General features: G+C 40.4%; 1 protein-coding gene across 4 annotated transcripts in view; it reads right to left on the reverse strand.

The window, feature by feature from the left end:
- The window catches only part of TRIQK (triple QxxK/R motif containing), an 81,361-nt gene extending 63,901 nt beyond the window's left edge, over positions 1-17,460 (reverse strand). The window contains exons 1-3 of one of the 4 annotated variants that reach the window (XM_065585903.1): positions 17,222-17,460; positions 16,347-16,399; positions 4,468-4,575 (exon numbers count right to left, since the gene is read on the reverse strand). In XM_065585903.1, the coding sequence (XP_065441975.1) occupies positions 4,468-4,575; positions 16,347-16,399; positions 17,222-17,460 (400 nt within the window). Of the gene's footprint in view, positions 1-4,467; positions 4,576-16,346; positions 16,400-16,687; positions 16,754-16,980; positions 17,065-17,221 lie in introns of those variants that run through there. The other 3 variants (XM_065585904.1, XM_065585905.1, XM_042845125.2) reach the window with 3 other exon arrangements.
- Positions 17,461-17,473: the final 13 nt, after the last annotated feature.

A 17,473-nucleotide genomic window follows, 5' to 3' on the forward strand; every position in this document is an offset into this window, starting at 1 on the left:
TACAAATTAACATTGCTGCACTTTTAGTGCAGGTCAAAATTAATATCACTGAAGATTTTCATATACTAAGTACATTTAACTCAGTAAATAACCCACATTTAGGTATCTATAGCATATACTAAGCTGAATGAAACTAAGGGGAAAGTATTACATTTGTTTTTTTTTCAGTCCCTTGCCCTTATTGCCTGTAAAATCATAACCCAGCTTATACCATGGCAACAGTAATGGAAAATAAAGTTCATATTTCAACTAACAAAGTAGATAATACAAAATTTTATGCAGCAAAAATCCAGTTTTTGGTTTACTTTATTCCACTGTCAGAAACAATGTTTGACTTGCCTTTTGCATTTTCAATAGCCTTGTAATGTTTTGTAACAAAATGTTAGCTGTGAAAGAAGCTTGCAGTTTTAGTACTGCCAATAAAACACAAGAGTGCAGAAAAATTATTTCCCAGTAGTTAAAACATATATTTGGCCTAGTTAATATGAGCCACAGAGACATTTCTGTTCATCTGTGTGGTTCAAACTGTCACTGACTCAGGCATCTAGAACCTCTAAAATGCTGTGACTTTTCTTTGTTCTTCAAAGCCATGCAGTAATCATCATTCATTTCTACTGCTTTGATGGTTAGATAGCAAACTCCCGAGAAACCCATAGAGACATTAGCACATACTGCCGCAATGTCTAATAAGACAGCTATTTGCATAAAAGATCAGCCACAATTTAAAATGTGTTGTGATAAATGTGGAAGGGGAATAACAGATCTATATTAGCATGTACGAAACCAAGATTGTTTTCACAATTTAATTCCTTGGGGGCTGTGGCTCATCACCTTCCCTTGTAAAGAATTCTCCATTCCCTGAGGAAGTAGCTTGCTATGAGCCAGAGTTAAGCTAAAATATGGATTAATAAGAGATAATATTTATTATTTATGAATCTTGCTGCAGGAATGGTTTCAAACGTAACCATCAGATCAGATTTCTAAAAGGAAAAAGTCTGGAACCTTTCTGACTCATGAAATACTTTGAAGCGAAAATTGTCACCCCTATTTAAAACAGAAATATTTCACTCATAAATATATCTATTATTTCCCAAAATAATTCACACTGTTTAACAAAGTATGGGCTCATTCCTGCTTCCATTGTACTCAATAGCAAAATTTCATTAATGTCAGTTGGTGCAGGATCGAGCCCCCTTTAATAACCTGAATTCTGCAGAATCATAAAGTGCTGTATATACTCTAAAGCCTGTGTAGGTTCCTGGAATTTTAATGACTATATACCATTTAAAAACTATCTAAAAGGAGTTTGTCACTGTTCTTTTAGATATTGCTAAAAAAGACTTAAAGAGTAGTTTCAGGTCATTAGAAATCAATGTGAGCTTTCTCCCAGCTCTCAGCTTCTACAAAAGATGCTTTTTAAGAAAAAATCATGTACAAGTGATTTGAATAATATTTTGTTTCTTAGTTTGTTTTCGGGTTTTTAAAGGGCAATTTTTTCCTTGGTCTTTTTCCCCCCCCTCTCTTTCCTCACACTTGGAGGGCTTGCACCACAAGAGGAGTGCTTTATCTTTTTTTCTCCAGTTCTATCACATCCTGATCACTATCTGAGATGAATAAGTTGCCTCTATTACCCTCCATTGTCAATAATATAGTTCTGATTTTGACAATTAATGACAGTTATAGACAAAGAACTTTTTGAATGTCCATTCAAGATCTGACCATGAGAGAATTTAACTCACTACTATTGAAATACATTTCTGTTTTACTGTTCATGGGAATTTCAAAAAATATTATTCTGGCCATCTAAGGGATCATACAGTCTCTTTCATTAATGGAAAAGAAACATATTGTGAATGACTAAAAAAATTAATAAAAAATAAATATAGGGACTATAAAGCACATGGCACTGTGCTTTGTACATTTATGGTGCTATATGAATGATTAATAACAATAATAACATCTTAAGTAGGTTCCACTGTACGTACCAAGAGCTGCATGCATGCAAAATTCCATGAAAATGAGACTTTGTATTGAATAATGTGTTTTGATTCTTTAACTATAAAAGTTGTTTAAATATTAGTATATAGTATTTTTGAACATTAAAGATAATTAAAGGTTGAAATGTAATTAATAATTTGACAGAAGAGAAATTAAGAATTTGTGATTGAAAAGACTCCCTGCAGAATGCTAATGTTATGGGCCAAATTTTCAGACACTAGCATCTAAGTCTAATTTACACATGCATCAATATGGATACACTCATAATGGGTAACTGAATATCTATACATGTAGCTATCCATCTGCATGTACTACAAATGGACGCCACAAACAGGCAAGCACACTTTTTTATGCAATGTAGGCCTATGTTTTCAAACTATAAAGGCAGCTGAAAGTCTTAACTCAGTCTATAATGCCGAGTCTGATTTAAAATCTATAGACGTCAATGGAAAGAGTTCCACTAACTTCAATGGACTTTAGGACTTTTGTCAATAAGTTGCATAGTCAGTGAATAACCACGGTTTTTTAATAGAGTTAAATTAGTCAAAAGAGGGAGGCCATAATGATCCATAAATACAGTGGGAAAACATTGCTAGTGACAAAAAATTTTATACATGAAATAAGGACAACAGAACGAAGTGCTAAAACAAACCTCATGGTCAACTAAAAGTCACAGCTGTTGTCATTAACAACTCAGAACTTCATGGCAGCAACAGAACTAGAACTCATATCCTATTGCTTTCAAACAGGCACCTACCACTTCAGACAAAGGAGAAACTCCATTATCTGTTAGTAATATTGTGCCTATCGCACACAGTAGAGCAATTCTGATTTTACCCAATAGGACTGGCACAAATACACAGCACCCCAACTCAATGTTCTATATTCCTTAGTTCATTTCAAAATCCACAACAAATGAAAAACAAATTAAGTATCAAATATTTTTATTTTGATTCTTCAAAGAGTTTAAAATATTTTATTAAACACCTAATACTAAAGACAAGGATTAAAAATATGATTTTGATCATGTGAGGAAAAAATATGATTTTAATTAAAATACAATCCTGGTAGGATTTAAATAAAGATGTTCAAATTTGATAAAAAAAGGGGACATCTGTACAAAAATAAATGGCAGGTTTCCACTCCCACTGAAGTCATTACTCCAGGGGGAATTCTGCGCCACTGTGCGTATTCGGAATTCATGTCCCACACAGAAAAATTACTTCTAATGGGAGAAGCAAAGGAAAGCTGCATGAGCGGTCACATGCCCCTCCCCAGCTGCGCAGACACATCGTTTTGTGCACCCGGAGCAGCCGGCAGAGAGATAAATCACCGTGGAAGGAGGGGCTGGGGATGCCCCAGCTGGTGGCTCCTACCCAGGCTCAGCTGCTAGTCCCGGCTGGGCTTGGGTTGGGGAAGGACAGAACTTTGTCGTCCCCTGCAAGGAGCGGCCAGGGCCAGGTCAGACCCACTCCCAGAAGCTCTGCGCACGCGCGCACACACACACATACACACACACCCTGCCGCTAATCGCTTCCTGCCCACATCACTCCTCAGCCACAGGGGGAGGGGTCACTGTACAGGGAGATGCTCCCCCCTCCACCCAACCCCTGTGCATCTGGATCCTCCCCATACCCAGACCCCGCTGGCCAAGCCCCAACACCCTAGACACTCCCCCCTGCATTCAGTCCCATGCCTCTTAACTCAGATCATCCCCCGCTGAGCCCCTGAAATTGAACTCCCAACTGGATGAGTTCCACCCCCCTGCACCCAGATCACCCTGATGAGGCTCCCGCACCTGGACCCTCTCCCCACCGAGTCCCAACCAGCTGCACCCAGACCCCACTCCATCCAGGCCCACCCCGCAACACCCAGACCCTCTCTGCCAAGTCCCATCCTCCCACAGCGCTGAGCCCGAACCACCTTCACCTGGATCCCCCTTCACAATCCTATTCCTCCTGAACCCAGAACCCCCCAAAGGGCCCCTGTGCATCCATTTAATAGCACCTGGGAGCTGCAACCCACATCAAGGCCTCATTGAGCTTTGGTTTTTCTGGAATTTACACAGATTTTGATGTAAAAATGGACTTTCATCTGAACAAAATTTTAAGATTCAAGATTGTGAAAATATTAATGCCTTCACTAGAAAAGATAACCATTTTTTGGTGTGGGGAAATAGCTACTCATGGAGGAAGTCCACGTAGAAAGGAAGTATCTGTTTCATGTGCAATAGTATATTATATAACATATCATATATCGATCTATACTTGTGTGTGTGTGTGTGTGTGTGTGTGTGTGTGTATATATATATATGAAAGAGGCATTTTAATATGCTACAATCAGTATATTAATAAAACATTATATATATATATATACATATATGTTTAATTAATGTACTGATTGTAGCATATTAAAATGCCTTTTTCATAGTACTTCATTTAATATACCCAATAAAAATATGCTACTTACATGGAATTTGCATATAAGTAGTCAAAGACTTTGGTTCCATGTGGAAGAGGGGAAGTCTACCTGGGTTTCTGTATCTCTTCTCACAAAGCCCCACAAAACATACGGACTCTGCAATCACACAAAGGAGGATTTTACCCCATCTCATTTATAGGGATAAAAATTTGAATTTGAGTTTATATGAATAAAGTTCCAGTGCTTGTTATTGTCAGACACATACCCCAGATCCAGCAAAGAACTTCAACATATGTTTAATTTAAGCATGTCAGTAGTCCCACTGGAGTTAGTAGAATTACCAAGTTATGTATGTATCTAAATGCTTTGCTGCATGGGGGCCTAAGTCTGATATGATAGAGAAAGCACACAGTAACATTCTTTTTCTTACTGGGCTCTCAGTATATGTTCTGATGGGGCTCTCAATACAAGCTATCCTATATCTTAAAAATTTAGACTTCTGTTCAATGTAATATACTATATTCACTTAAAAATACGAATGTCTGCAATCAAAAAAGAATCTCTACCCTTCTGACACTAAAAGAAGGAAACCCTCTCAGGCAAACATACTGCAGAGGGTTTTAATGCCTCCCATTGTGTGGTAGTTAGCCTTGTCGATGTACAAACTACAAACAAAACACTGTCTTTATACCTGCTCTAGAGGGGTGATTATCTACTTGAATAAAGATCAGAAGCATATCTCAGAACTGGAAGATGGAAAGAATGCCAACAAATGAAGACAACATGGCTAACATATTAATATTACTTATTTTCAAGATTGTTATTTTAAATTTACCTTAAATTCTATAATTTTCCATTAAGATATATAAAATCAGATAATATTATATATGGTTTTCATCATCACACAACACAAAAATGAAGAACTGGTGGGGGCTTCTCTCTGGAAGAAAAATTATATGATATATATATGACTACATGTGATATGTAATGCTAACTTTTTTTTAAATAATGTGACCTATTATGTACAGTATTTGGTATATAAAAGAAGCATTAAAAACAAACACAGCTGCTGTACTATGTTGATTGTGATTTGAGGGTAGATAAGGAGAGCAAAGGCATTTGTCACTCTTATACAACATGAAAATAAAGCATGCACCTTTTACTGTGCAAGTTAAAAGCTTATTGAGTCAAGAGGAATGACTAGAATCAATTATTTGTTCTGCCTCAGTGATTCAAGATATCAACAGCAAACGGTCTGCAGTATGGTTGAATATAGGCACTTTCATTCCCACTTTGATCCTTAACATCCACACCTTCACCTTTTATTTCCTTTGATGAGCTAGGGAATCATTTAAATTAAAATTACCATGCTATAGGTTGTACATCTCAAATTTCAAAATTAACTACATTCTTCTAAGCACTCTACTTATAATAACTTAAGATTTTACAATTCATGTATTAAATAGAGAATCATGTTATTTCATTGGTATCTTACTCCATGGTATCAAAAATGTTATTTTGCTCTGCTCCAGTATTAACTAAGGGGCAGCACAACTCTCTCTACTCTGCTAAAAGCCAAGGATAACCCGTCTTCTCCCTTTCCCTGGTTTAGGGAAGTGCTGCACATTTGCCCCCCATCCTAGGGTCCCAACATGTCAAAGTTTAGTTTGCTTGGGTGCAAACTTTAAAATATTTGGATTTAAGTGTAAGCTTCATTCTGAATTTCCTGCATTTAGAATGTTTGATTTGGGGATAGTTACAATTTCCCTTTAACAAACTGATCCTGAATTACTGATACTTATACTCAATCTTAACTTCATTTTAATGTAGCGATTGTCCGGGATAGTGGAAGGAGAAGTGAGAGTCTCAGTAACTGGACCTGTCCATCCTGGCAGCCCACCATAAATTGAAGGCTGGGAGATCTGGAGAAAATACCAAAATAAATAAAGCCTCCACCCAAAAGCTGGAAGTCAGACAAATTTGTTTCTTTGGTGAATCCTATCACCACAGTATGATGAAATGTCACATCACCACCACCATCTGTCATAATGATCAACAAAACTGGTGACCAACCTTTCCTATTTTGATTTTCTTTAACCTTTCCTATTTTGATATTTTTTTAACCTCTGTCTCACTTGGTACATAGAAAAAAACGGGCAAAGGCTGAAAGCAAGTTACAAATGACAGAAGCAAATAATATTTCAATACACCTGGAGATAATTGTAACACTTCAGCAAAAATGAATTATTAGCTCCATTCTGAAAACTAGTCTTTGAAAGGATTTAAAAGATAATCTTTCCATCCTATGTTCAGAATGAATGGATTTTTCCCCTCTCCTGAAACTACCATAACTCAATAAATATTAAATAAACTGATTTATGAATGAAAAAAGTGTCATGGTCCTTTGTTGCTCCTCATGTTGTATATGGTATTCAGGAGAGTGAATTAGCTTATACAAATATTTTACTCACAGTAAATGAAATAAGTGCATGAATAGTTTTAATTTGGATTTTTAAAAAAAATGATTAAAAACACCATAACCTGTTCGGGTATGTCAATACAGCAATTAGGCAGGGTCCCAAAGCTCAGGCTCCAGCCCAATCCCGGAAGTCTACTCAGCAATGAAACAACCCAAGCCCCAAGAGCTCGAGTAGGCTGGCACAGGCCAGCTGCAAGTGTCTAGCTGCTGTGTAGACATACCCTTAATGTTCTCAAATAGAGATCAGAAGACAAAATGAACTTACACAGGGGTGAAAGTAACTTAAAGGACTTACCGGTACGCCAGAGTCCTGAGCGGGGCATGGCCTCAACCAGAAAAGGCGTGACCTCAACCGGAAGAGGCAGGGCCTTTCAAGATTCAAAGGCCCTGGGGCGCCGGCTGTGGCTGGGAGCCCCAGGGCCTTTCAATCACCCCGGAGCTACCAGCTGCAGAGGCGGCTGGGAGCCCCGGGGCTCAGGGACGAATTAAAGGGCCCGGGGCTCCCCGCAGCAGTTCCTTGCGTTCCTGCCCTGTCCCCGGCCCCGCGCTGCTCCAGGAAGCGCTGCAGCCCCTGGACGGGGGTGCAGAGGGCTCCGCATGCGCTGCCCTTGCTGCACCTCCAGGTACCTCCCCCAAAGCTCCCATTGACCGCGGTTCCCCATTCCCGGCCAATGGGAGCTGCGGGGGGCGTGCCTGAAGGCAAGGGCAATGCACAGAGCTCTCTGCCCCCTCCCGGGGGTTGCAGGGACATGGTGCCGGCCGCTTCTGAGAGCGGCGCAGGGCCCACGGTGCCAAAGGGTGCAATCCCGCGGGCTGGATCCAAAGCCCTGAGGGGCCGGATCCGGACTGCGGGCCATAGTTTGCCCACCCCTGTCTACTGCAAAAGTGAAGGCCATCCTTATAGGCGACTAAGGGCACATCTACACTGTCCCACAGTTCAGACTATGGGGCAGGGTGGTAGTGGTGAATATCAGTGTGCTTCCAAGTGCGGCACTGTAACTCCCTTGTGTTGACACTGTGGGTGCAAACTAAAAGGTTCTTAGGTCGCATTTAGATCATTCTGTTTAAGGGGATTACATAAATGTGAAGTAGGAACCTTTTAGTTCACACCTGCAGCATCCACACACAGAGGAGTTACAGAGCAGCACTTTGGTGCACACCGCTAGTCACACTCTCAGTCCAAACTGCAGGGCAGTGTAGACATCCCCAAAGAGACTGGTCCAAGATTGTGGAGCTCATGATGGCAGAACTGCCTCAAGACTCACTATTTTCCAGTCCAACTGCAGGTCACACTTATTCTACTCTGCCTTCATAAACAGCACCAGATAATATTCCAACTTTATAGAAACAAAAGCAAAAATTCACTACTGGAAAATTTCTCTCTGTGGAGAAGATTGCAAATGGAACCTCATGACAGACGATATTCAGTTTGTTTAATTTATCCTTGGAAAGCACTCAAATACCACAATGAGGGGCATGGTATCAAAACCAGAACAGCACATAGAGAGAAAAGAGATGTAAGCAGAGATATGCACAAGTTAAATTGTACAGGGACTTAAAGGCAAGGACAAGGAGAGTAAATTTTATATAGAAGGAAATGGCGTTGGTGAAATTATCTGAAAGTGACCAATAAGAATGGAGCAGTGGGTAGAATTTTGGCAACAACATTTTGGATGGATTGAAAGGGGCAAGGCTAGTCAAGAAAACCAGTCAACTAGCTACCAACTATTTCATGGCAATGATGGTGTCTGAGCTCTTGACAACAGACCGATAGAGTTGCTGCAATCTGTGGATGCACTGAGCTCTTTCCTGTATGAGTACAGAAACATACTGTTCCTTAGCCTTGAAAATTACTTACGGAAATGGTGCAAATTCTATACAGTCCTTCTATGGTCAAGACATAGAATTTAACACAGTCTGTACAATACACGTTTTCTGTGTACAGTATGTGGCAGAATGCAAGTGCTCTGAATTCTTGACTCCATTATTTTGTTCTGCATATATGGTTATGTTTTAGTACTCTACCCACATTTAGATCATAATTTCCATGGATATATATAAACTCACAGAAAGACAAACAGGCTCTCTTTACATGTAGAACTGGAAGAATTCATCCAACAGCTTTGCTTTGTAAATCATTTCAGATCTATTCTATTAAAGCCATAAAGGATATTAGCAAGTGTACTGGGACCTTTTGTATGAAGTTATTATGCTTTGTTACTTTAAGAGGTTACTAATATTATTTAATCCCATGGAATACTTAAAAAAAGCTACTTCCAATTTAAATTACATTTTCATCTCTAACTAATGGCTATACACTGATTTTCCAGATATTCCTATACCTATCTGGCCTAGTGGTTTTCTGCATTGCTTTCCTAATTAAATATCAAATCATGTCCTATCTTTCTCAATAAATAGGTGACAAGTTAATTACAGTAGTCAGAGGATGCAGTGTTCACTTTTCCCTCTGCAAATTACAGAAAGATGTTTATAATGTTCATAATAGTTATATTTGAACAGTATATGCAAAAAAACCCATATGACTACAACATTAAAACTGAGGGCCAGATCCTCAGATGGTGAAAATCTGAGTAGCTCGGTTGAAGTCACACCAATTCACACCAGCCAAGGATCTGACCCTCAGATTTCAATCAAACAAAAGTTAGAGAGTGTACATACATATAATTGCAGCAACTTCCATTACACATTCACACACAATATAAGGAGACCTGCTATACATGTGCCTCTACAGCATTAGAAAAAAAATCACCAGCCTGGCAGCCTTCTCATCCTGCTCAATTGGGAACCACATCAACAGGCATAACAAGCTCATAGGGGTAGAATATGGACATCCCAAGATCCTCAGCCCCCCTCCCAAAAGCAGCAAGTGAAAGCAGAGACCTTCAGGGCCTTCCAGCCAACAAATTCTAAGCCTACCCTCCCAAAAGAGGCTTCACAGTTCACTGACTTTGTAATTCTCTCTACTCTGAATCTTGAGAGGTCTTTTTTCCCCCTTAGTTGCCATAGGCTCTTGACACCCTCTTCATTCCACCCCCTCTTAACTGTGCAAACCTCCATCTGCTCAACCTTACTCTCCCTGCCTATTATGCATCTTAACCTCCTTCTCCTACCCCTCACCCACTTCTTTTCCCATTCTATCTCCCTCTCTCTTTACCCACTCCCTTATTATGCCTCTCTCCCCTCTTCCCCACTTCAGTCCAAGCACAGCACCACAACCAAAACCCACTCTCTAGAAGGCAGGTCCTCATTTGGTGTAAGTCAGAATAGTTAAATATCTAGTCAAAATTCACAGAGCACTACTGATTTCAACTGAAATACACCACATTACATCAGGATTTGGCCCAGAGCTTCTAACAAATGTTTAAAAAAAACATATTTAAAAAAAAAAAAAGACATTGGACTAACATGATGTTTACCTGCCATCACCCTGTCCATTTTGCTTGCATGTTTTATCCTTTCTCTTACTTTGTCTTTTTGTCTCGTCAGATTGTCAGCTCTTTGAGGCAGGGATTGATCTTCCTACAGGTTATACATTGACTTGCTTCCTTATTGGGATCGTTGGGTGCTACCTCAACATATATATTCAAAATTGTTAAGTGCAGTTCCTTTGTATTATATGATAGGATGTAACATAAATCAATGTTGCGTGATCGTGTCTGCAGCCACACTACCTTGATGCTCCAAAGCTAAACAAGAACCCATTCTGGGTAACTAAATTCTATCAATGCAGTTTCAAGCGGAACGGTCTTTAAATTGACTTTAGTAGAAGTGAAGAAAGGTGTTCTTACTCATCATACTATTCTCACTCTAAGCTACTGAAGTCAATGGAACTACTCATAGTACATAAGTTAAGCATGTGCTTACAGTTTTGCAGGATCAGGGGCCTTCAACAAAGTTTTTAGGTAGTGTTGCGTCTTTTAAAACACTCCCTTGTCAATATGAAGAAACCACAGGGATCACAAATAAATGTTTTTACTTAATATAAAACAGGGCTTCGGAGCGGAGCAGCAGGTTTTTGCCTAGAGCTGGAGCAGAGCCGGAGCACAGCTCCAAAGCGGTAACAAATTTGCCAGGCCTAGCTATGTAAATACGGCCAACTCGGACTGGTTTCACATGGTTTTTACAACACAAAACACAGTGAGCACCACTAGAGGGGTCACAAATTAATTATAGGAATACTACCTTATACCCTACACTAGAGTCTTTAATTACATGATCACATACTATTTTTTCCACAGGACCCTTTCTTCACACAGTGCACAAAATGGTGTTTGCTGAATGAGCAGCAATTCAATATTTTGTTTGCTCTTCTGTGTGTGACCTAGGTTATTTACTGCACGCTATTCAAACCCTGCTCTGAAGGCAGCAATATTAATTTTGTGCTGGGGTTTTATCTGGTGCTCATTACTCAATATCTGAGTGCTTCACAAACATTAATTGATTTTCATGACACCCTTGTGATGTGAAGGTATTATTCCCATTTTACAGATGGAGATCTGAGGTATAAAGAGATTAAGGTCAGAAGTGTTAACTAATTTTGGTTGCCCAATTTGAGACATCTAGGGCCTGACTTTTGAGAACAGTTAGCATTTACATGTTCAAAGCACAGTTTCCAATTACTTCAGTTACAGTTGTAAGTGCTCAACAGTTCTGCAAATCAGATTCTCAAGCACCCAGAAAATGAACAACATAGTTAGCAGCCACCTGTGAAATGTTTGGTTTGAGATTTGCCTAACAAAACACTAGAACTCTGTGGCAGAGGCAGGGATAAATCCAATTCTCCAGGGCAACATTTAACCTTCAATTAAGCATGAGCTCATTCTTTCTCTTCCTGAAATCCCTGCCTCATTCACTACACAACTTCCACTTTTTGCCAGAGCATGGTACATCCTGTAACACTGAATAAGTTAGGGTCCTGTGGCAAAAATAGTATGTGATCATATAATTAAAACATGCATCATAATGCATACTCACAAGGGGACTAAATTAAGGTTGCACAAACAACCTTAAATCTGGCATTTACTAATTTTGTGAGTGCTTGACTTTGCAACCTTAACATTCTTTTAATGCAGCTTTTTGGATGTAATTTCCTAAGTTTTTAAAGAAGCAAACTTCAAAAACAGAAATTCCATCAGGTGGCATCATATTCATACACACACGGGTCATCAGCCGGGCTGGAACTTTTAGATCCAGTACACACTTCTAACTCTTGAGACAGCATAACAGACAGCAGTAAATTGTCAGTCTCTATGTAGACCAGCAACTAGGTGGGACGAGACACACACGTTGCCAGTGGGGTTCAAAGCATGGAGGCATTGGAGGTTCTCATCACAACAGATATAAGAATTTTTTTTAACATGGGCAAAGCAACATATTTTCCCCTGATCTTGTTCTTGGAAACGGCTCAACCTTATGTTGAAGTCTACACACACAAAAAAAACCATCCTGAAGCAGGAAATTTCAGTCCAAACAGGTAAGTTTAGCAAAGTTATAAGCAACTGAAAACAGGGTCTGCCAATGGGAAGAGTCAGGCAACCTTAACGACAGGTGGCAGTAACAATTCAACCTACAGTGAATTTAATGTTAACGTTGAGATTTCAAAAGTCAAAAAATTAAATCTGGCTGTTGGGCACATGATTTCCAATTTCTGTCATACATACCACATGAAAGGAACAGCTCTGTTTTCTAAGTAGGTACCATTGTTACATAGTCGCTCTTCAGAGTAGAGTTTTACTTTAAGGTGAGATTTTAACAGAGCTGTAGATATGTGGTATACTGAACACAGAAATGCAGCAGCAGTTTAAAAACAAACCGCATTTAAAACAGGAAGTGAAGAATAACAAAATCACTTGAAATTGTAGTGGAGATAAAATGAAGTCAATGGGACTAATCAACACAGGACATTAACTATCAGAAGCAATTATCATGGGCCCAGTTATCTTTTTTCCTTATTTATACCAAATAGCACAACCCGAAAGAAAATAATGATTGAAACTTGGAAATTTTTTTACACTTTCCATCTGATCAGTATTTCTACTATATTAAAAATTGAACTAAGAGAGCAATGTTTGGATAATTCAGAATGTGAAAGGATTTTTTTAAAATAGATTTCAATGGAATTACACCATGATTTTGCCCAATAGTTAGAAAAAAATAACTCACAGATAGCACTCCCTACAGCTGATAACAAATTGGCCTATATGAATAACAATGTCTTCCTTGTTTACGATATTGTCCTTTCCAGTCTACCTTCTGGACTTCCTCTTCTCACTGCCATTCTCCACGTTCATCTAGCATCCACCTTTGCTCTGTCCATTCTCTCAAACTTTTCACTTTTGGTGCAAGAACTTTGTCTGCTGTAGGTTCTGCCATCTGGAACAATCTTTCTGTATCTATTCAATTTGCCAGCTCTTCATCTATTTTCTAATCTAATTTTATCAATTCTTTTCTGACTATGCCTCCTTATTCCTCTTTACCTCTTTTATTGGACTTAGACTCTGCACAGTGATGAATTAAAAATACTATCACTGTTCTATGTTTGAGATTGCAAGCACCATACAGCAGAGATCACGTCTTCTTTGTTTTGTATAGCACCAAGCACACTGTTGACACTCAAATAAATAATAATTTATTCACATACTGTTCTGCATTTAGCTCTGCAAAGAGTCCTGGGATATATAAGCTACACAAAATAAAGTTGCATAGTACAACTGGAATAGATGGTTAGCTAGGTGAAATCAAGAAAAATAATACTAAACCTACTGCTTAAGGAAATCCAGAAGAAATGTAAAACAGAGAAATTAGCATCCTCCATTTTAAGAACGCCTGGGGTAAATGTTTAGTCAATCCTCTGAATTACAGTGGTAGGGCTACATACAGCTAGTGAAACAAAAGCACCTGGGGTGCCATGACATTTTCTCATGACCCGCAAACATAATTCAAACTGAAAGAGTAAAAATGTATCTCTAATCGTAGGCAGTTGCAGACAATTTTAGGATACTAAGGCTGCATTCATGTGGGTCCTTCCTAAGAAAACACATGCTAGGGCTTTTTCTTCTTCTTTCAACCTTTGCCACAGACCACCTAGGTTTGTCATTACATGAAACAAAGTTCCTTTATGAATGGCAAATGACATTTAATTTCATTCCTTGGATTGGGTTTCTGTCTCATCTTCAGCATTAGAAAAATAACTACTCACTCATTCACATGTCAAAGAATATTTCAACACCAAAATTGCATATTAAAGAGCAATAACATGAATTGTGTTTCTTCATCTTCTCTACCAACATTACCATGCTGTTTATACAGTTAGTGCATAATACTGCAATGATATACGAGATCATCAGTATGGTGATGTGAAAACAGTTTCAGTGTCTGTGATTGATAAAGTGTGGAGGTATTAAAACATTAAAAAAGTTAATCTTTGTAATAATCTCCTGCAAAGTTTTTATATTAATTTAAAGCATCGATCATTTTAATATTTAATCATTGTAGACTTCATTTGAAATGAAGGTATCCATAGCATTGAAAAGCATTTCATTTTTTATTTTAAAAAATGATTGGTTGTATATGCTTCATGTAATTCTCTTTTTTTTATTTAGTAAAAAAGGGAACCTGTTAGCAAATGAAACATTATTTACAAGAGAATACCCATAACATTTTCAGACAGGGATTGTGCCAGACAGAACATATACATTTCTGTAGTTTCACAACAGAAAACACAATCTTGTTTCTCAGAAGTACGTATGTACTGTGGTGTATGTATGTTGGTTACCGGTATTTTGTTGTGTTGGTTCCTGGGGGGTTTTGGAGGGCGAGGGAAGTAGAGATAGCCAGGGTGGGTGAGACCTACACTATTTGCATGCCACTTTCTTTATATGACTCATTCAAATAATACTTTATATATGTGATATAATAGGGAACCAGGACGGTCCACTATGGTACTCACCATTATAATCATCCTTTCCCTAGAAATACTCTTTGTAACATTCACCATCCTAACTTCAAGGATGGTTCATAAAGGCACTGCAAAATATCCTATTATAAAAAGCGTATTCTCTGTAATTAGGAACTTCTGTTGCATAGTAAAATATTTTTAAGCAGTTACTATGAAAAGATATCCCAGACAAACAACCAAAAAACTTCCCAATTCCTTTTCTGAGGAAAAGGGATGATTTTAACTACAATTCAGTGTAAATTGGGGGGAGGAGGGAGGTAAAAGAGAAAATACTATTTGTCTAGTTTATTTTTAAAGTTTTGCTTTTAAATAAATGTAAGTGACCAAGAATTGAGATTCAAAAGCAAAAAATACATAGCAGATCTGCAGCACAACGTTGTGAAAGAAAACAGACAAAGTGAGTGAAATAATATCTTTTATTGGACCGACTTCTGTTGGTGAGAGAGACAAGCTCAGTGTAAGTTTGAAAGCTTGTCTCTCTCACCAACAGAAATTGGTCCAATAAAAAAATATTACCTCACCCACCTTGTTTCTCCTATATCCTGGGACCAACCCAGCTACAACATTGCATGCTATTCGAAACAGTAAATCCTACAAGCCAATCCACAATTATGGTGTCAAAAGGCTTTGTGGTATTGCAGACTAGTACACAGGCCTTGTAGGGACATGTGTTCAAATCCTGCCTTGGATCAACAATTACTTTGATTCGCTCTTTCTCGTCCATATCACAAAGCTAGCAAACAATCTGGCATTTTGTGCTTGAGAAGCTCTAGAATGAAAGAGGAAGAGCTTCAGTTCAGAATATAAATAATTTGTCAGAGGAGTATGAGGGAATTTGCATGATGCATGCCCCAACCCTAGCTCAAGTTAATATTATTAGTCCCTTATTTTCAATAAGCACTAACCTCACTCAGGATGTTGTATAAAGGTATACATCTGGCTTCAAGTTACAATTTGCCACCATCAGTTTTGCAACCAGAGCTGTGAAGCAGCTAAAAAACAATACATGAAATGTGATAAATGAATTCATGATTTGACACCTGGGCTGCTCCCATCACAAGCAGTTCATGGATAGTAGTATTTAATATTGAACTCCATGAAAATAAACAAACTTACTTCCGCTGGGAGATATATTACCAGTTTCGGTAGTATTCTCCATTTAAATAAAAACAATATTTCTCAAAGCACTATATCCTTAAAGCACTTTAAATTTTTGAAGTTTTCGGTTTTCAGCAGCAAAATAGTTATTTAAGACGATTTAAAGTCTAATTTTGAGTGGCTTTGTTTCTACTGAGCAGGCTCTCGTTAATAAATCTAAACGCTAAGAGAATTCACTATTTGGTAAGGAACAAGGATATAGGGGAACAATGGCCATTTCCCAGAAATGCAGAATAACTCCCAGCAGAATGATCATTTGCAAAAGCGAGCCTTGTTCCTCATCTTCCCTGTGTTCATGTTTAAAATACTGACCTGGGGCGGTGTTATCTCTCTGAGGGCTCCACGTAGGCACAAACCACGTCCTCCTAGGAGGGTAAATTGTACTGATTCAAGATCAACGCAATCATGCCAACCCCAGCGTCTGCCAAGGAGCGTCTTTTGGGAACAACCCCCCCCCCACCCCGCAGGGCCTAGTATGTTTGGGGGAGGTGAAGTGACTCTGCCAACGATCCCCTTTGAGGAGCGGCAGCTAATGCTTTGTAAGCATCAGCCACTGCTGCAGCCCCTAAAGGCCCCAGTCGCTACAGCTCCAGAGCCCGACCGCGGAGAGCCGCGAGCAGCGGGGACGGCCCCGCGCAAGGCAGCGCCCACACCTGCTGCCTCCAGGGCTGAGCCGCCGGGGCCCCTGCCGGAGGGAGTTACGGTGAGGGCGGGGTGCGAGTGTACAGAGACTGGCCGGGTGAAGGCCGCGGGGTTAGGGTGACGCAAGTGGAGCGGATGGGCGCGCTGCACCGCCAGGCAGCCTGGACCCGATCCGTTCCGGGCACTCCACGCACCACCCCCTAACTGGCACCATTTCCCCCCAGGGGCTTTCCTGCCCGCAACCAAAATGGCCTCCCCGAGCAGGGAGCCGGGGAACGTCACTTCGCCTAGATTGGCAGCGCACCTGGACCAATCGAGGAGACGAGAGGTTCTGCTCGACCAATGAAGAGAAGGCAAAGGTGGAAGAGGGCGAGCCACCGATGGCCCTGGCCACGCTCGTGCGATGATCCGCTAACGGCGGCGGGACTCGCTGGGTCGAGTCCGCCAGGTGAGGCAACGGCCCTGGGGGAAGCGCAGTGACAACGGCTGCGGCTGGGCCGGAGCGCTCCCTCCCCCACCCCAACAACGTCAGCAGCGGCTCGTACCTCCTGGGCTGAGAGGGCGAGCTCCGCCTCCTCCTGCCGCCGCTGGGCGGGCTTCTCGGGGTAGGGCCTCCCACTGCAGCGACGGGCGAGCCTAGCCGCTCCGCGCACAGCTCGGGACAGCCCCACCGCCGCCTGCGAGGGCAGCCTGGCGGTGGCGGACTCCAGCGCCCACGGCCCAGCCGCAGAGCTAGGCGGGAGGTGCGGGCTCCTGTGTCCCCTTGGGGAACCCAGCCCCCCATCCGGCCTGTTGGG

Source organism: Chrysemys picta, chromosome 2 (assembly GCF_011386835.1).
Source record: "Chrysemys picta bellii isolate R12L10 chromosome 2, ASM1138683v2, whole genome shotgun sequence".
Lineage (NCBI taxonomy): Eukaryota > Metazoa > Chordata > Testudines > Emydidae > Chrysemys > Chrysemys picta.